The 21,000-nt window shown below is 52.0% G+C and overlaps 1 protein-coding gene across 1 annotated transcript in view; it reads left to right on the forward strand.

Moving 5' to 3' along the window:
• LOC121864601 (innexin shaking-B-like) overlaps positions 1 to 21,000 on the forward strand; it is a gene marked incomplete in the record, with an annotated part of 93,315 nt that overhangs the window by 34,028 nt on the left and 38,287 nt on the right. The window contains 1 exon segment of the mRNA XM_042363679.1: positions 10,930 to 11,487. Coding sequence (XP_042219613.1) covers positions 10,930 to 11,421 — 492 coding nt within the window.

Below are 21,000 nucleotides of genomic sequence, written 5' to 3' on the forward strand. Positions count from 1 at the left end.
AGTAGTGCTGGGAGGAACATGGCCGGGTGGTAGTAGTGGTGGGAGGAACATGGTGGGTGGTAGTAGTGGTGGGAGGAACGAGGTGGTAGTAGTGCTGGGAGGGAACATGGCGCGTGGTAGTAGTGCTGGGAGGAACATGGCGGGTGGTAGTAGTGGTGGGAAGAACATGGAAGGTGAGGTAGTAGTGGTGGGAGGAACATGGTGGGTGAGTGAAGTAGTGCTGGGAGGAACATGGCGGGTGGTAGTAGTGCTGGGAGAACATGGAGGGTGGTAGTAGTGGTGGGAGGAACATGGCGGGTGGTAGTAGTGGTGGGAGGAACATGGAGGGTGAGGTAGTAGTGCTGGGAGGAACATGGGTGGGTGAGTAGTAGTGCTGGGAGGAGGGAACATGGAGGGTGGTAGTAGTGCTGGGAGGAACATGGAGGGTGGTAGTAGTGGTGGGAGGAACATGCCGGGTGGTAGTAGTGGTGGGAGGAACATGGTGGGTGGTAGTAGTGTTAAGGGAGGAACATGGTGGGTGGTAGTAGTGCTGGGAGGAACATGGCGGGTGGTGAAGTAGTGGGTGGGAGGGAACATGGCGGGTGGTTGTGAGTGAGGTGGGAGGAACTTGGTGGGTGGTAGTAGTGGTGTGAGGAACATGGTGGGTGAGAGTAGTAGTGCTGGGACGAACATGGCTGAGATTATTAGTAGTGCTGGGAGGGTATGGCGGGTGGTAGTAGTGCTGGGAGGAACATGGAGGTGGTAGTAGTGCTGGGAGGAACATGGCCCCAGGTGGTAGTAGTGGTGTGAAGGGAACATGGAGGGTGGTAGTGAGTGGTGTGAGGTACATGGAGGTGGTAGTAGTGCTGGGAGGAACATGGCGGGTGGTAGTAGTGCTGGGAGGAACATGGCGGGTGCTAGTAGTGGTGTGAGGAACATGGCGGGTGGTAGTAGTGGTGGGAGGAACATGGTGGAGTGGTGAAATGGTGGTGTGAGGAACATGGTGGGTGGTGAAGTAGTGCTGGGACGAACATGGAGGGTGGTAGTAGTGGTGGAGGAACATGGAGTGGTAGTAGTGGTGGGAGGAACATGAGTGAATTAGTAGTAGTGGTGTGAGGAACATGGTGGGTGTGGAAGTAGTGCTGGGAGGAACATGGCTGAGATTGGTAGTGGTGGTGGGAGGAACATGGTGGGTGAGGTGGTAGTGGAGTGCTGGGACGAACATGGCGGGTGGTAGTAGTGGTGGGAGGAACATGGTGGGTGGTAGTAGTGCTGGGACGAACATGGCAGATTAGTAGTAGTGCTGGGAGGAACATGGTGGGTGGTAGTGGTGCTGGGACGAACATGGCGGGTGAAGTAGTAGTGGTGGGAGGAACATGGTGGGTGAGGTAGTAGTGCTGGGAGGAACATGGCGGGTGGTAGTAGTGCTGGGAGGAACATGGTGGGTGGTAGTAGTGCTGGGAGACATGGCGGAGTGCTAGTAGTGGTGGGAGGAGGAACATGGTGGGTGGTAGTAGTGCTGGGAGGAACATGGCGGGTGGTAGTAGTGGTGGGAGGAACATGGTGGGTGGTAGTAGTGGTGGAGGAACATGGTGGGTGGTAGTAGTGCTGGGAGGAACATGGAGGGTGGTAGTAGTGCTGGGACAGACATGGAGGGTGAAGTGAAGTAGTGGTGGGAGGAACATGGCGGGTGAAGGTAGTGGGTGGGAGGAACATGGTGGGTGGTAGTAGTGGTGTGAGGAACATGGTGGAGTGGTAGTAGTGCTGGGACAGACATGGCAGGTGGTAGAAGTGGTGGGAGGAACATGGTGGAGTGCTGAAAGTGCTGGGAGGAATTGCATGGCGGGTGGTAGTAGTGCTGGGAGGAACATGGTGGGTGAGTAGTAGTGCTGGGAGGAACATGGCGGGTGGTAGTAGTGCTGGGAGGAACATGGAGGGTGAGTAGTAGTGCTGGGAGGAGGAGGAACATGGAGGGTGGTAGTAGTGGTGGGAGGGAACATGGCGGGTGTGGTAGTAGTGGTGGGAGGAACATGGTGGGTGGTAGTAGTGGTGTGAGGAACATTGAGGGGTGGTAGTAGTGCTGGGAGGAACATGGAGGGTGGTAGTAGTGGTGGGAGGAGGAACATGGCGGGTGGTAGTAGTGGTGGGAGGAACATGGTGGGTGGTAGTAGTGGTGTGAGACATGGAGATTAGTAGTAGTGCTAAGGAGGAACATGGAGGGTGGTAGTAGTGCTGGGAGGAACATGGAGGGTGAGTAGTAGATGCTGGGAGGAACATGGAGGGTGGTAGTAGTGGTGGGAGGAACATGGCGGGTGAGTAGTAGTGGTGGGAGGAACATGGTGGGTGGTAGTAGTGGTGTGAGGAACATGGAGGGTGGTAGTAGTGCTGGGAGGAACATGGAGATTGGTAGTAGTGGTGGGAGGAACATGGCGAATTGGTAGTAGTGGTGGGAGGAACATGGTGGGTGGTAGTAGTGGTGTGAGGAACATGGTGGGTGGTAGTAGTGTTAGGAGGAACATGGAGGGTGGTAGTAGTGCTGGGACGAACATGGCCGGGTGGTAGTAGTGCTGGGAGGAACATGGCGGGTGGTAGTAGTGCTGGGAGGAACATGGAGGGTGGTGAGTAGTGCTGGGAGGAACATGGCGGGTGGTAGTAGTGGTGTGAGGAACATGGAGGGGTGGTAGTAGTGGTGTGAGGAACATGGAGGGTGGTGGCAGTAGTGCTGGGAGGAACATGGCGGGTGGTAGTAGTGCTGGGAGGAACATGGTGGGTGCTGAAGTAGTGGTGTGAGGAACATGGCGGGTGGTAGTAGTGCTGGGAGGAACATGACGAGTGGTAGTAGTGGTGTGAGGAACATAGCGAATTGGTAGTAGTGAAGTGGGAGGAACATGGCGGGTGGTAGTAGTGGGGTGGGAGGAACATGGTGGGTGGTAGTAATGCTGGGATGAACATGGGTGGTAGTAGTAGTGGGAGGAACATGGAGATTGGTGGTAGTGGTGGGGAGGAACATGGTGGGTGGTAGTAGTGCTGGGAGGAACATGGCGGGTGGTAGTAGTGGTGGGAGGAACATGGTGGGTGGTAGTAGTGGTGGGAGGAACATGGTGGGTGGTAGTAGTCACTGGGACAGACATGGCGGGTGGTAGTAGTGCTGGGAGGAACATGGCGGGTGGTAGTAGTGGTGGGAGGAACATGGCGGGTGGTAGAGTAGTGCTGGGAGGAACATGGCGGGTGGTAGTAGTGGTGGGAGGAACATGGTGGGTGGTAATAGTGCTGTGAGGAACATGGCCGAGGTGGTAGTAGTGGTGGGAGGAACATGGCGGGTGGTAGTAGTGGTGGGAGGAACATGGCGGGTGGTAGTAGTGGTGGGAGGAACATGGCGGGTGGTAGTAGTGGTGGGAGGAACATGAACTGGGTGGTAGTAGTGCTGGGACGAACATGGAGGGTGGTAGTAGTGGTGGGAGGGACAAGGTGGGTGGTAGTAGTGCTGGGAGAGACATGGCGGGTGGTAGTAGTGCTGGGAGGAACATGCCGGGTGGTGGTAGTGGTCTGGGAGGAACATGGTGGGTGGTAGTAGTGTTGGGAGGAACATGGTGGGTGGTGAAGTAGTGCTGGGAGGAACATGGCGGGTGGTAGTAGTGGTGGGAGGAACATGGCGGGTGGTTGTAGTGGTGGGAGAACATGGTGGGTGGTAGTAGTGGTGTGAGACATGGTGGGTGGTAGTAGTGCTGGGACGAACATAGCGGAGTGTGAAGTGGTGCTGGGAGGAACATGGCGGGTGAGTAGTAGTGCTGCACAGGAAGAACATGGGAGGGTGGTAGTAACTGGGAGGAACATGGCGGGTGGTAGTAGTGGTGTGAGACATGGAGGGTGGTAGTGGTGTAGAGGTACATGGAGGGTGGTAGTAGTGCTGGGAGGAACATGGCGGGTGAGTAGTAGTGCTGGGAGGAACATGGCGGGTGCTGAAGTAGTGGTGTGAGGAACATGGCGAGATTGGTAGTAGTGGTGGGAGGGAACATGGTGAGATTGAGTAGTAGTGGTGTGAGGAACATGGTGGGTGGTAGTAGTGCTGGGACGAACATGGAGGGTGGTGATAGTGGTGGGAGGAACATGGCGGGTGGTAGTAGTGGTGGGAGGGAACATGGTGGGTGGTAGTAGTGGTGTGAGGAACATGGTGGGTGGTAGTAGTGCTGGGAGGAACATGGCGGGTGGTAGTAGTGGTGGGAGGAACATGGTGGTGGTAGTAGTGCTGGGACGAACATGGCGGGCAGTAGTAGTGGTGGGAGGAACATGGTGGAGTGGTAGTAGTGCTGGGACGAACATGGCGGGTGGTAGTAGTGCTGGGAGGAACATGGTGGGGTGAGTAGTAGTGCTGGGACAGACATGGCGGGTGGTAGTAGTGGTGGGAGGAACATGGTGGGTGGTAGTAGTGCTGGGAGGAACATGGCCGGGTGGTGAAGTAGTGCTGGGAGGAACATGGTGGGTGGTAGTAGTGCTGGGAGGAGGAACATGGCGGGTGCTGAAAGTAGTGGTGGGAGGAACATGGTGGGTGGTAGTAGTGCTGGGAGAACATGGCAGGTGAGTAGTAGTGGTGGGAGGAACATGGTGGGTGTGAAAGTAGTGGTGGGAGGAACATGGTGGGTGGTAGTAGTGCTGGGAGGAACATGGAGGGTGGTAGTAGTGCTGGGACAGACATGGAGGGTGGTAGTAGTGGTGGGAGGAACATGGCGAGATTGAAGGCAGTAGTGGTGGGAGAACATGGTGGGTGGTAGTAGTGGTGTGAGGAACATGAGGTGGGTGAGTAGTAGTGCTGGGACAGACATGGCGGGTGGTGTGAGTGGTGGGAGGAACATGGTGGGTGCTAAGTAGTGCTGGGAGGAACATGGCGGGTGGTAGTAGTGCTGGGAGGAACATGGTGGGTGGTGAAAGTGCTGGGAGGAGGGAACATGGCGGGTGGTAGTAGTGCTGGGAGGAACATGGAGGGTGGTAGTAGTGCTGGGAGATGGAGGGTGGTAGTAGTGGTGGGAGGAACATGGCGGGTGGTAGTAGTGGTGGGAGGAACATGGTGGGTGGTAGTAGTGGTGTAGGGAACAGTGAGGTGAGGTAGTAGTGCTGGGAGGAACATGGAGGTGGTAGTAGTGGTGGGAGGAACATGGCGGGTGGTAGTAGTGGTGGGGGAGGAACATGGTGGGTGGTGGTAGTGGTGTGAGGAACATGGAGGGTGTGTAGTAGTGCTGGGAGGAACATGGAGGAGGGTGGTAGTAGTACTGGGAGGAACATGGAGGGTGGTAGTAGTGCTAGGAGGAACATGGAGAGGGTAGTGGTGGGGAGGGTATGGCGGGTGGTAGTAGTGGGAGGAACATGGTGGGTGGTAGTAGTGGTGTGAGGAACATGGAGGGTGGTAGTAGTGCTGGGAGGAACATGGAGGGTGGTAATGGTGGTGGGAGGAACATGGCGGGTGGTAGTAGTGGTGGGAGGAACATGGTGGGTGGTAGTAGTGGTGTGAAAGGAACATGGTGGGTGGTAATGGTGTTGGGAGGAACATGGAGGGTGGTAGTAGTGCTGGGACGAACATGGCGGGTGAAGTAGTGCTGGGAGGAACATGGCTGGGTGGTGAAGTAGTGCTGGGAGGAACATGGAGGGTGGTAGTAGTGCTGGGAGGAACATGGCGGGTGGTAGTAGTGGTGTGAGGAACATGGAGGGTGGTAGTAGTGGTGTGAGGAACATGGAGGGTGGTAGTAGTGCTGGGAGGAACATGGCGGGTGGTAGTAGTGCTGGGAGGAACATGGTGGGTGCTAGTAGTGGTGTGAGAACATGGCTGGTGGTGAAGTAGTGCTGGGAGGGCATGACGAGTGGTAGTAGTGGTGTGAGGAACATGGCCGGGTGGTAGTAGTGGTGGGAGGAGGAACATGGCGAGGTGGTAGTAGTGGTGGGAAGACATGAGGTGGGTGGTAGTAATGCTGGGATGAACATGGGTGGTAGTAGTAGTGGGAGGAACATGGAGGGTGGTAGTAGTGGTGGGAGGAACATGGTGGGTGGTAGTAGTGCTGGGAGGAACATGGCGGGTGGTAGTAGTGGTGGGAGGAACATGGTGGGTGGTAGTAGTGGTGGGAGGAACATGGTGGGTGGTAGTAGTGCTGGGACGAACATAGCTGGTGTGAAATAGTAGTGCTGGGAGGAACATGGCGGGTGGTAGTAATGGTGGAACATGGCAGATTGGTAGTAGTGCTGGAGGAACATGGCCAGTTGGTAGTAGTGGTGGGAGGAACATGGTGGAGTGGTAATAGTGCTGTGAGGTATGGCGGGTGGTAGTAGTGGTGGGAGGAACATGGCGGGTGGTAGTAGTGGTGGGAACATGGCGGGGTGAGTAGTAGTGGTGGGAGGAACATGGCGGGTGGTAGTAGTGGTGGGAGGAACATGGTGGGTGGTAGTAGTGCTGGGACGAACATGGAGGGTGGTAGTAGTGGTGGGAGGGACAAGATTAGATTGGTAGTAGTGCTGGGAGGAACAGCGGGTGGTAGTAGTGCTGGGAGGAACATGGCGGGTGGTAGTGGTGCTGGGAGGAACATGGCCGGGTGGTGGTAGTGGTGGGAGGAACATGGTGGGTGGTAGTAGTGAATTGGGAACATGGTGGGTGGTAGTAGTGCTGGGACGAACATGGAGGAGGGTGGTAGTAGTGGTGGGAGGAGTGTGGCGGGTGGTAGTAGTGCTGGGAGGAACATGGTGGAGTGGTAAGTAGTGCTGGGAGGAACATGGTGGGTGGTAGTAGTGCTGGGAGGAACATGGCGGGTGGTAGTAGTGGTGGGAGGAACATGGTGGGTGTGGTAGTGGTGGGAGGAACATGGTGGGTGGTAGTAGTGCTGGGAGGAACATGGCGGGTGGTAGTAGTGAGGTGGGAGGAACATGGTGGGTGGTAGTAGTGCTGGGAGGAACATGGCGGGTGGTAGTAGTGCTGGAGGAACATGGCTGGTGGTAGTAGTGGTGCAGGGAGGAACATGGCGGAGTGGTAGTAGTGCTGGGACGAACATGGCGGGTGGTAGTAGTGCTGGGAGGAACATGGCGAATTGGTAGTAGTGGTGGGAGGAACATGGCCAGATTGGTAGTAGTGCTGGGGAGAGGAACTATGGCGGGTGGTAGTAGTGGTGGGAGGAACATGGTGGGTGGTAGTAGTGGTGGGAGGAACATGGCGGGTGGTAGTAGTGCTGGGAGGAACATGGCGGGTGGTGAGAAGTAGTGGTGGGAGGAACATGGTGGGTGGTAGTAGTGGTGGAACATGGTGGGTGGTAGTAGTGCTGGGACAGACATGGCGGGTGGTAAGTAGTGCTGGGAGGAACATGGCGGGTGTGGTAGTGGTGGGAGGAACATGGTGGGTGGTAGTGGTGGTGGGAGGAACATGGCGGGTGGTAGTAGTGCTGGGAGGAACATGGAGGGTGGTAAGTAGTGCTGGGAGGAACATGGCGGGTGGTAGTAGTGGTGGGAGGAACATGGTGGGTGGTAGTAGTGTTGGGAGGAACATGGCGGGTGGTACTAGTGGTCGGAGGAACATGGTGGGTGGTAGTATTTGGGAGGAATATGGCGGGTGGTAGTAGTGGTGGGAGGAACATGGCGGGTGGTAGTAGTGCTGGGAGGAACATGGCGGTGGTGTGAGTGCTGGGAGGAACATGGAGGGTGGTAGTAGTGCTGGGAGGGGCATGGCGGGTGTTAGTAGTGCTGGGAGGAACATGGCGGGTGGTAGTAGTGGTGGGAGGAACATGGAGGGTGAGAGGTAGTAGTGCTGGGAGGAACATGGCGGGTGGTAGTAGTGGGAGGAGCATGGCGGGTGGTAGTAGTGGTGGGAGGAACATGGTGGGTGGTAGTAGTGTTGGGAGGAGCATGGCGGGTGGTAGTAGTGGTGGGAGGAACATGGCGCGTGGTAGTAGTGTTGTGAGGAACATGGAGATTAGTATTGAAGTAGTGGTGTGGGAACATGGTGGGTGGTAGTAGTGCTGGGAGGGAGCATGGCGGGTGGTAGTAGTGCTGGGAGGAGCATGGTGGTAGTAGTGGTGGGAGGAACATGGCGGGTGGTAGTAGTGCTGGGAGGGAGCATGGCGGGTGGTAGTAGTGGTGGGAGGAACATGGCGGGTGGTAGTAGTGCTGGGAGGGACATGGTGGGTGGTAAAGTAGTGCTGGGGAGGAACATGGTGGGTGGTAGTAGTGGTGGGAGGAACATGGTGGGTGGTAGTAGTGGTGGGAGGAACATGGCGGGTGGTAGTAGTGGTGGGAGGAACATGGCGGGTGGTAGTAGTGGTGGGAGGAACATGGTGGGTGGTAGTAGTAGTGGTGGGAGGAACATGGTGGGTGGTAGTAGTGGTGGGAGGAACATGGCGGGTGGTGGTAGTGCAGGAGGAGCATGGCGGGTGGTAGTAGTGGTGGGACAGACATGGCGGGTGGTAGTGCTGGGAGCATGGCGGGTGGTAGTAGTGGTGGGAGGAACATGGCGGGTGGTAGTAGTGCTGGGACGAACATGGCGAGATGGTAGTAGTGCTGGGAGGAGCATGGCCAGATTAGTAGTAGTGGTGGGAGGAACATGGCGCGTGGTAGTAGTGTTGGGAGGAACATGGAGGGTGGTAGTAGTGGTGTGAGGAACATGGTGGGTGGTAGTAGTGCTGGGAGGAGGAGCATGGCGGGTGGTAGTAGTGCTGGGAGGAGCATGACGGGTGGTAAGTAGTAGTGCTGGGGAGGAACATGACAGGTGGTAGTAGTAGTGCTGGGAGGAACATGGCAGATTAGTAGTAGTGGTGTGAGGAACATGGCGGGTGGTAGTAGTGGTGGGAGGAACATGACGGGTGGTAGTAGTAGTGCTGGGAGGAACATGACGGGTGGTAGTAGTAGTGCTGGAGGAACATGGCAGATTAAGTAGTAGTGGTGTGAGGAACAATTGGTAGTAGTGCTGGGAGGAACATGACCAGGTGGTAGTAGTAGTGCTGGGAGGAACATGACGGGTGGTAGTAGTAGTGCTTTAAGGAGGAACATGGCGGGTGAGTAGTAGTGGTGAGGAACATGGCGGGTGGTAGTAGTGGTGGGAGGAACATGGCGGGTGGTAGTAGTGCTGGGAGGGAACATGACGGGTGGTAGTAGTAGTGCTGGGAGGAGCATGGCGGGTGGTAGTAGTGGTGTGAGGAACATGGCGGGTGGTAGTAGTGCTGGGAGGAACATGGCGGGTGGTAGTAGTGGTGTGAGGAACATGGCGGGTGGTAGGTAGTGCTGGGAGGAACATGGCGGGTGGTGGAAAGTAGTGCTGGGAGGAGGAACAGGCGGGTGAGTAGTAGTGCTGGGAGGAACATGGCCGAGGTGGTGGTAGTGCTGGGAGGGGCATGGCGGGTTGGTGGTAGTGGTGTGAGGAACATGGCGGGTGGTGGTGGTGCTGGGAGGAACATGGCGGGTGGTAGTAGTGCTGGGAGGGCATGGCGGGGTTAGTAGTGGTGGGAGGAACATAGCCAGATTGGTAGTAGTGCTGGGAGGAGCATGGCGGGGGGTAGTAGTGGTGGGAGGATCATGGCGGGTGGTAGTAGTGCTGGGGAGGAACATGGCGGGGGTAGTAGTGGTGTGAGGAACATGGCGGGTGTGTGGTGCTGGGAGGAGCATGGCCGGGGGTAATGCTGGGAGGAACATGGTGGGTGCTAGCAGCGGGTGGTAGGCATGGCGGCACACGGGGGTCTTGGTATAATGGGAAACACTTGAATCTCATGTCGCCCGCAATTACCCACAATGAAATGGGAGTTAATCTTCTTCCACAATAATTGCTACTCAAACACTTCATTACCTCGGGTTAATCTCTGCTAAATTAATAATGAAACCGTCATAAATTCCTCCTGTAATGATAGACTAAATTATAAGCAAAATAAAAACAAAAGACGAGTTAAATACGATGATGTGTTTTGTTTTGAGTTACGTTACTTTACCTCATTGGCTGACTGTATTGGTGACGTCAGAAGTGTTATGAGAAGAACGTATACCTGTTCATGAGAGGCGCTGACGTCACGAGAAGTTCTGACGTCATGAAGCGCTAACGTCACGAGGCTCTGACGTCAGGAGAGGCTCTGACGTCACCTGTGTCTCCCGAATAGTCCTTTTTGGGCTCTTTCCGTCTCCTTCCCCACTCCACCTTATCTCTCCCCCACTCTACCTCTCCCTCCCTCCTCCTCCCTCCCTCCTACCTCCTCCTGTCTAATTCAATCCAAACTCTTCCTCCCCATCCCCATTTCTCCTCCCCACCTCTTCCTCCCAATCTCTCCACCTCCTCACTTTCCTACTCCTTTACCCCAACACCCCATCTCTCCCTCACCACCCACCTCTTCCCACTCCCTCCCCATCACCTCTTCCTCCTCACCCCCTCACCACCTCACCTAGACTACTCTCCTCACTCTCCTCACTCAGAAAGAAGAGCCACACTTTTTTAGCTCAAAATTTTAATAGTCAAACTTAACGCGTCTCAGTATTTTCAGATCCAAGTTTCATTTTATCGTAAGTTTAAGTTCGCTTAATGAATTCTGTTTTAACTGTTGGGTTGAAATAATAAAATGTTGAGAAAAATAAATGATTGTCGCTTACACATTATTATCAGAAATGTAGACTAAGTGATTTAGGTTAGGTTGGGTTGGGTTGGGTTGGGTTGGGTTGCTGTTGGGTTGGGTTAGGTTGGGTTGGGTTGGATTAACATGATGAATAAAGTAACGCTTGTAGTGGTATATGTCATTCTTTATAACGGACTTCTCTCTCCGTATAATCCGTTAGATGGAGGTTTCATATCTAACTGACCCTCGATATAACGGACTTTCATCTCCACATAGTCCGTTAAATAGGTTCACTGTATAGATAGAATGTAAATGATGTAAATTACTCGCTTGTGATACTTTTTGTTTTCTTCGTGTTACTGATACTTTGTGTTTCATGTGTTACAGGTCAGATGTCTCTATCGACCGCTTCCTAGGCAACACCTTCCTCACCTTCGGTCTGGACGTGATCAAGTTCATGGAGGACGACCAGGAAGTGAGGATTGATCCCATGATCTTCGTGTTCCCGCGCATGACCAAGTGCTCCTTCAGTAAGTTCGGTACTGGGGAGCTCGAGAAATACGACTCCCTCTGTATCCTCCCCATCAACATCGTCAACGAGAAAATCTACATCTTTCTCTGGTTTTGTTTTGTTGGTGTTCCTGACGTTCTTCGTGTTGCTCTACCGCCTCATGATCATCCTCAGTCCGCGGATGAGGGCCTACCTCTTGTGTCTACGCTTCGCCTTATCAACAAGGAAGTCATAAACACCATAGTCAGGAAGAGCAAGATGGGCGACTGGTTCCTCTTCTATATGTTGGGACAGAACGTCGACACGCTTATATTCAAAGAAGTGATGCACGAACTGGCTAAGAGACTTGGCCACGCATCTAAAGACTTTGGAGAGCCATGAGCACCGTGTAAATAGCCACAGGGTGTTTACCACGAACGTCTGTGATCCTAACACACCTAGTTTAAGGTAAGTCAAGCCCTCACGCCGCCTTCCTACTGGGATGGTCCATGTTTGGCCCGTTCTTGCATGTGTGCCGCTCGGCTCTGTCTGTGTGTGTTATGGCCCAAATGTTGTATTGATAAGTCGAGGATTAGATTTGAACTTTTCAGGAGTTATTGGTGTGTGTGTGTGTGTGTGTGTTCGCGCGCGCTTCAAGTTTAATCCAGCAATAACTGTACTCTAATCAGGTTTTGGTTAGGATTATTCAGTTGGAATTCACAGCAACACATAAAGAGACGCTGTGCAAGAATCCCAGCTACAGGAGGCAGGATCACACACACACACACACACACACACACACACACACACACACACTAAGAGACTAATCCGCTTACTGTGTATATACCTGTAGGTAAATATAACTGGGACTTAGAAACAATCCACCATTTTTAGTCCTCAGTTTATAGGAGGAGATATTAATGGGTACAGAACCTTAGGAAATTAATCAGAAGTTCAGGACTCTTGATATCAGATAAGAACATCAGGGTGTTTAATCATAGGTGAAAATAAACTGGTGTGTAACCTTCAACTGATCCCCAAAAATTATAGCTCATGTGGCTGGCTCATGTGGCTGGCTCATGTGGCTGGCTCATGAGGCTGGCTTAAGACTTACTAACATATGTCAGGTCAATTTTCTGGGGTGATTATGTAATTAAATCTCTACCAAAACAAATACTTATAAATGCAATATATCATGAGTGTGGACTGAGGACCCGAGCACAGTTAGATGACCTTCACATTAATAATATGTGAGCTGGTGGCTGTTGATTTATTGATTGATTTTTTATTTTGCCGCTTGCAGCGGCTACTTTATTGTGCACCCCACACTCATCCTGTGAGCGGTAGCGCGAAAGGATTACAGAGTAGGGTTTACAAAGGGTCATAATAATTACCCCCGTTGTCAGGATATTATGGCACCGAATGTTACACAGTATTTCATTTACATTATTTGTTTAGTTCTATACATAAAATCTTATTCACAAATGTGGTGCAGGCGTGTGAGGCAGTATGTCTGGCCTCACACTTTGTTATTCACATTTACGTGAGAGGTATCAAGCACATTGCGTATTTGGTTCTGTACATAAGAATTGATATAGTTACAAAGTGCAAAAGTGGATACAATCTTAATATGTCGGCTATCTTGCCATTAGAGATGAAGTGTTGTGCCATTTCACACAGTGTGCTTGGACCTGTCCCTAAAGGTTCTATCTTCACACAGTCGAGGCTATGTGTGGCCATATGTGGCCACACCTCTTACATTTAGTTTGTTTACATTTGCTTGAGGAACATACTGCCAAAGGTACTTATATCCTAACCAATCTAGCGGTTACAACACCTTGTAATCTAGTGATCTTGTTACTTGCTCCATATACATGTTTCACTTGATACATCTCATCATGGTAACCTATGGATCGACTAGTGCCTGTTTGCACTTGTCCACTTGCGTCAAACTCATCAATAAGTTCTTTCCAATTACAGTTTTAAGGGTTCTTTGACAGACCCAAATTGTATTCAACGGTGTCTTTGTTAGACGCGAGTTTGACGAGGGCATCAACTTGTCATGTTTATGACGCCTATGTGAAGGGATCCACAACAGTTTGACCTTGACACCCCGGTCAACAGACACGCATATTTGTGTCTGGCTTCAGAGACAAGAGCGTGACAACCTGAGTCGAGGGTGCCAAGGGCAAGAACAGAGAATGAGAGTCAGTGATGATGAGACTGTCAGTAACAGTGGTTTCAATGAATTTAATAGCTGTGAGTATGGCAACTAATTCAGTTTGTAGAGTGGATGCCCAGTTGTTAATTCTAACTCCTTTCTCAATTATATTACCGTCTGGTTGAGTCACAACAATAGCACTTCCAGCCCTCCCACAGGCGGTGTTTAGAGATCCATCAGTGTAGATGGTCTGTGTGATATTATCATCAGTCTGTACGTGTGAGGGGTGGTGTGGTGTGAGGGTGGTGTGGTGGGAGAAGGAAGGTGAGTTGGGAGAGGGAGTGTGAGGGGTGTGGTGTGAGGTGGGTGAGGGTGAGAGAGACTGAGAGGTGAGGTATATCACTCAGTTGTCGTCAGGGCGTGTGTGAGTGAGACACGGACGCCCCATGGGCAAGGTCTGATATAAAAGTCACACTCTGGAGCTGGCTGTCCTGTTGTCACATAACTCACCCTGCTGAGCTTCCAGGGCATACGGGACTACAGACGTGTGTGTGTGTGTGTGTGTGTGTGTGTGTGTGTGTGTGTGTGTGTGTGTGTGTGTGTGTGTGTGTGTGTGTGTGTGTGTGTGTGTGTGTGTGTGTGTGTGTGTGTGTGTGTGTGTGTGTGTGTGTGTGTGTGTGTGTTCTAACTATTTGTCGCATTATATGGTACCCAATTATCGCCTCTGGATAAGTACTTCACTATGTCATCATTATTCAAGCAGTAGTGACAATCGTAAAAGGTATCCTCCCCCTTATTTTTTTTTTTACTGTAGTTGTAAAGCTATTCGTTAGAAGCAATAATTCACGGCACAACGGCCACGGAGACGTTTTTTATAGGCGGGAAGACTGGACAGCGTTCATAAAAGCTACATATGAGAGGCAGCGTGTGGTGGTAGGAGGACCCGGCAAGCGTCCAGGACCCCAAGACTCTTCCTCTGTGTGTGTGTGCCAACTGGTGACCGACTACCCACGTCACCGAGGCATTTCTTGGTCACTATTCCTCGACGTCGTTTTTATTTTTGCTTTTTATCACCAGAATACCTGAGTCATATCGCAGCAGATTACACTATACACGGGATACGGTCTAGAATGAATGTTCTCCTGCAGACACCGACAGTCAAACATTCAGAGGCTAAATACGTCCATATGGGTTACGGACAGTGATTTAAAGAGGTAGTTAATTTGGCCTACGACTTCCACTGTGGAATAAACGTGAAACAAAAGTTATTTAAAGAGTCCAAACCATAATACGTAGTGATCAAGTTTACTGGCTGGTACACACGACGACTTTGTATGTGTGTGTACTGAAAGGATGGTTATGTTATCGTGCGATTTCAATGTCAAATTCCTTCACTACTACCGAGTTCTTTCAGTAATACCGAGTTCTTTAGTAGTACCAGGTTCTTTCACTACTACCGAGCTCTTTCAGTAATACCGAGTTCTTTCAGTAGTACCAGGTTCTTTCACTACTACCGAGCTCTTTCAGTAATACCGAGTTCTTTCAGTAGTACCAGGTTCTTTCAGTTTGTTCCACCAGATTGAGTGACTTTTCCACGTATCCTCAACCTTGACCCGACACAGGCAATAGTTAATCTTATTTACGTCAGTGTTGAGTAATGTATTCTATCTGATAATGATGTTTGACTCTGGCTGTAGATTGGAGGATTTTGGCATCTGGCGCTGGATCAATCACACAGATTATGTTCGGTGATTGAGAGTCGAAGCACGTCCCAGTGGTGTTACGTTACTCCCCCCCAGTGGTGTTACGTCACGGCCCCCAGTGGTGTTACGTCACGGCCCCCAGTGGTATCACGTCACGGCCCACACCATAAAATGCCCACTCCCCACCTGCGATAATATTTTCTTCACCTAAACACAGTTACTAAAAGTACTGATCAATATGTAAACAAGAATACAATATTAATCTTTTTTTTCTCATTTATCTGTACAGTTATTATATTATACTTTGTCTACGTGATTGAATCCAAGTCCTCAAGTAGTAAAGTCAAAAAAGTGTTTCCCTCAGATGTGAAGAGTATTAGTATGGGACGTAGAAAATGGTGAAACAGACACAAGAATGATTTTATGTTTTTAATACTTCTGTTTCTACGTTTCGTAATTCTTGTTGTTGTCCTCTCTCTCTCTCTCTCTCCTCTCTCTCTCTCTCTCTCTCTCTCTCTCTCTCTCTCTCTCTCTCTCTCTCTCATAGCGTACAACAGTTTAGTATTGCAAATGCAGTTACCATCGCACCAGCTCCGCCTTCTCCTCCCCTTTCCTTGACATGCTCCACCGCGCACATACACCCTTACACACACACACACACACACACACACACACACACACACTTAGTATTCATGAAGTGGGTCTGCAGAACTTTCATTTAAAAGTCAAACTTCCTACTTTATATAAATAGAAGTCGTCGAGTAGGAATCACGTGTGTGTGTGTGTGTGTTTAGTCGGCGCTTTTATGCTGGGTGTTGGTGTGAGTAGAGGACAGGTGAGGGGCCAGGCCAGGTAGACACGGTGATTAATTGTTTCCTCACCAGGTATACCCGTTCCTCGCCTCCTCTCTCTTCATCGCCTCCTCTCCCTCCAGCGCCTTCTCTCCTTATCTCGCTTCCTCTCCCTTTTCGTCTTCTCTCCTTTCCCTCACCCTCCTTGTCTCACCCCTCCTGCTGCCCCCCCCACCCCTGTCGTCCCGCCTCTCCTCTTCTCTAGTACCTTACCCTCTCGCCCCCTCATCTGCCTCCCCTCCTTTCCTTCCTCCCTGTTGCCCCCCCTTTCCCCAAGTCACACTCAGGCCGGACACACTCATAATCAGGCCAGATACACTCACACCCAGGCCAGATACACTCACACCCAGGCCACATACACTCACACCCAGGTCACATACACTCACACTCATGTCAGTCACCCACACTCATGTCAGTTACTCACACTCATGTCAGACACTCACACTCAGGCCAGACACACTTTGATTTACACACCTAACCGAACTTATCAAATGTATCCCCGTATTTACCTTTGAGCCACATCTATATATGTAAACCTGTAATATATTCAGTGACCTAACTTAACCTAACCTAACCATCTATGTTGTCAATAGTCACCTGAGGCCTCAACACGACCTATGTGACAGCACAACGCCGACACCTACCCATGGCCAGCCACCTACACCTATCCACGGCCACCTTGCTTATATTAATATGGCCCGTCTTTCACCTCGCTTCTATCATATCTCTCCTCCCTCTTTCACTCTTCTTCCTCGGTCACTCCCTTCCCTCTCCTCCACCTCACTACCCTCCCATTCTCCCATCCTCCCCCCTCTCCTCCCCCCCCTCACCCCATTTCCCCTCCCCATCTCCCTTCCACTCGCCACCTTTCTTCTGATTACCCCTCACCTCCCACCTCTCCCCCACTTCTCACGTATTGTTCTCTCCCTGTCACTCACCACCATTCTTCTTCACCTCTCACCCTCGCCTCTCACCTCCCGTGCTGGGTGTTGGGGCCATAAATATCTGGGTGTGTATTTCCTGGTGGTCGCATCAGGTATATATTTATCAAGGAGGCGGAGAGCTAGTCGACGTTCACACCGACTTTCTGTTTTCTGTGGCATTGGATACGTTCCCCCCACACACACACACCTAACCTAACCTAACCAACACACACTTATCCCAAACAAACATTAGCGTCCGGGATGCCATGAGCCCCCAAGACCTCCCACTAGAACAGGGGTCCGTATAAGCCGGCTGAGTGACGTCAAAATTTCGGGCTATGTGGCCTGTAAGACTTATTATTCCTTATATTATGGGTAAAATTAAACAGCAGGGAAATCAACAGATTGCTGGATCAACATACTGCTGTGAGCAGACATTCGGTGTGCTAACCTTTGTTAAGAACAAGTACACAACTTGTGGAGGCTGCTGTGACTGTGAACCAACTTTTTCTGAAATTTCAAATCACATCCCGGCTCCAACCTCCCATTAGTTCTGGTATTGATCTTGTATTTGGAATTGAAGCCTTTTATTTTCCTACGCAAAAAGCAAACTTTCTTTTACCTGAATATAACATCACATAACATCACATCATTTTTTTGGGATTATTGTACTGTGTACGGCAGGTTATCATAATACTACTTTATAAAGCAATTTCCCCTGTATGCTTGTATTTCGGGTACGAATCTGTTATTAAACCGTTATTTTGTACTGTTCCAAGACAGTTTCATATTTCCATATTTTGTTTTGCTAAAAGTTATGTTTCCCTAATTTCTTTACAGAATATTTAACAAGGCTCGAGACTAGTGCTATTACTTCAATACGGAGTATGTATTGTACAGTATATGCTGAAAATGAAAACTATGTTTAGTCCTACATATCAGTGTTATTTAGAACATTTTGCAGACAATAAAATAAAGTCTGCCATTTCTGATTTTACATTCAGTTCTGTGAATCACAGTGTTGACTTATGTTGACTTGTACACCTGCGGCCGATCGCTGATTACTTGCACCATTAAGTGGCCGACTAGTGAATAAAGGTTGCGGACCCCGGCACTAAAACGAAGACTCTACCTGACTCATACCCGACTTACTTATGACGCACCTGGTTTACCTGAGGCACACCTGACACAACTGACACACCTGACACAACTGAGACACACCTGACACATCTGAAATGAGAGCAAAGGGAAGCACCTCCTCTCCCCTCAACCTAGCCACCAACACGTCCTCTCACCCAACACCTTACTGTTGCCCACCTTTATATACCTCACCTTACCTCCCCCCTCCCTCCACCTTACCTCACCCCTCTCACTTACCTCACCCCTCTCACCTTACCTCACCCCTCTCCCCACCTCCCCTCTCACCCCTTACCTCACCCCTCTCACCTTACCTCACCCTCTCCTTACCTCACCCCTTCTACCTCACCCCTGTCACCTTACCTCCCCTCCTCACCTTACCTCACCCCTCTCCCACCTTACCTCAACCCTCTCTACATACCTCACCCCTCTCACCTTACCTCACCCCTCCGCCTCCTTCCTCCCCCTCCCTCACCTCACCCTCTCACCTTACCTCACCCCTCTCACCTTACCTCACCCCTCTCCATACCTCACCCCTCTCACCTTACCTCCACCCCTCTCACCTTACCTCACCCCTCTCACCTTACCTCACCCCTCTCACATACCTCACCTCTCTCACCATACCTCACCCCTCTCACCTACCTCACCCCTCTCACCACCTCACCCCTCACCTTACCTCCCCTCTCCACCCCTTACCTCCCACCTCTCCACCTTACCTCACCCCTCTCACCATACCTCACCCCTCTCCCACCCCCTTACCTCACCCCTCTCACCTTACCTCACCCCTCTCCCACCTTACCTCACCCTCTCACCCTCCCCCCTCTCACCTTACCTCCACCCCCCTCTCACATACCTCTCCCCTCTCACCTTACCTCCCACCTCTCACCTTACCTCCCCTCTCACCTTACCTCCCCACCCCTCTCCCCACTTACCTCACCCCCTTCACCCCCTTACCTCACCCTGTCACCTTACCTCCCCCTCCTCACCTTACCTCACCCCTCTCACCTTACCCCTCACCCCTCTCCACCATACCTCACCCCTCTCACCTTACCTCACCCCTCCCACCTTACCTCCCCTCCCTCTACCTTACCCCTCCACCCTCTTACCTCACCCCTCTCACCTTACCTCCCCCTCTCACCTTACCTCCACCCCTCTCCTCCCACCTCACCCCTCTCACCTTACCTCACCCCTCTCACCTTACCTCCCCCTCCTCACCTTCCTCACCCCTCTCCACCTTACCTCCTCTCACCATACCTCACCTCTCACCTTACCTCACCCCTCACCCCTCCTTACCTCCCCCCTCCTCTCTCCCCTCACCCCTCTCACCTTACCTCCCCACCCTCTCACCTTACCTCCCCTCTCCACCATACCTCTCCCCTCTCACCTTACCTCCACCCCTCTCACCTTACCTCACCCCTCACCTTACCTCCCCACCCCCTCTCCCCACCTTCCCACCTCTCTCACCACCCTCACCCCCTCTCCTCCACCTCCCCCTCTCCTCCATACCTCCACCCCTTCCTTACCTCCCCCTCCTCACCTTACCTCCCCACACCTCTCCTTACCTCACCCCTCACCTACCTCCACCCCTCTCCTTACCTCCCACCCCACCTCTCCACCATACCTCACCCCTTCTCACCTTACCTCACCCTCTCCACCCCACCTCACCCTCTCCCCTCTACCTCACCCCTCCCCCATACCTCCACCCCTCACCCCCTCACCCCTCTCCTACCTACACCCCTCTCCTTACCTCACCCCCTCTCACCCATACCTCACCCCTCTCCTCCCACCTCACCCCTCTCCCACCATACCTCACCCTCTCACCTTACCTCACCCCTCTCACCTTACCTCACCCCTCTCTCCTTACCTCACCCTCTCACCTTACCTCACCCCTCTCACCTTACCTCCCCACCCCTCTCACCTTACCTCACCCCTCTCACCTTACCTCACCCCTCTCACCTTCCCACCTCCACCCCTCACACCTTACCTCACCCCTCCCTCACCTTACCTCACCCCTCTCTACCTCACCCTCACCTTACCTCACCCCTCTCTCACCTTACCTCACCCTCCCTTACCTCCCCTTCTCACCTTACCTCCCCCTCCCTCCCCCCTTACCTCACCCCTCTCCACCCTTACCTCCACCCCTCTCCTCCCTCCCCCCTCTCACCCATACCTCACCCCTCTCACCTTACCTCCCCCTCCTCCCCTTACCTCACCCCTCTCACCATACCTCACCCCTCTCACCTACCTCACCCCTCTCCCATACCTCCACCCCTCTCACCTACCTCACCCCTCTCCACCTACCTCACCCTCTCACCCTACCCCTCTCTGCCCTCCACCCCTCTCACATACCTCACCCCTCCCTCTCACCCTCACCCTCCCATACCTCCACCCCTCTCCTGCCCTCACCCCTCTCACCTTACCTCCCCTCTCCACCCCCTCACCCCTCTCCTTACCTCCCACCCCCTCTCACCCTCACCCTCCTTGCTCCCTCACCCCTCTCACCCTCACCCCTCTCACCTTACCCCTCACCTCTCCCCTTACCTCACCCCTCTCACATACCCCTTGTTGTGTTTCCTACCTTAAAACATAAGAACATAAGAAAGGACTGCAGGAGGCCAGGCCCATGCAGGCAGATCCTTCACCCCATCCCAGCACTTCCATTGCCTATCCTTCGTCTTAGGCTCCTCGTCCCCGATCCTACTATAGCACTCTAGCCTATTCACATATCCACAACTCTATTACAAACCAGTGCTTGCCTATATCCTTTCTGAATCGTTTATCAATTTAAAGCCATTGTTCTAGTTATTTCGTTATTACGAGCTTCAGAACATCTTCATTTACCCTGTAATCCCACTTACCCACTTGTACACCTCTATCATATCTCCTAACCGCCTCTCTAATGAATCAAGCTCAGCCTTCATATGGAGTTTATTTATCATTTTAACTCACTCTCTCCAAAGAATCTATGTCCATTCTATAATAAGGACACCAGAACTGAACCGCATAATCCATGTGTGGCCTCACTAATGCTAGGTAAAGTTTCAAGATAACGTCCATGATTCTGTTACTCACAGACCTAGATATGAACCCAAGAATCCTGTTTGCCTTGTTGCGAACGCTAATACATTGTTTTCTAGGTTTCAAGTCGTTGCTAACAAATACACCTAGATCTTTTTCACAAACTCCGTCTTTCCTCTCTAAACCAT

Source organism: Homarus americanus, unplaced genomic scaffold (genome assembly GCF_018991925.1).
Source record: "Homarus americanus isolate GMGI-L3 unplaced genomic scaffold, GMGI_Hamer_2.0 scaffold59578, whole genome shotgun sequence".
NCBI lineage: Eukaryota > Metazoa > Arthropoda > Malacostraca > Decapoda > Nephropidae > Homarus > Homarus americanus.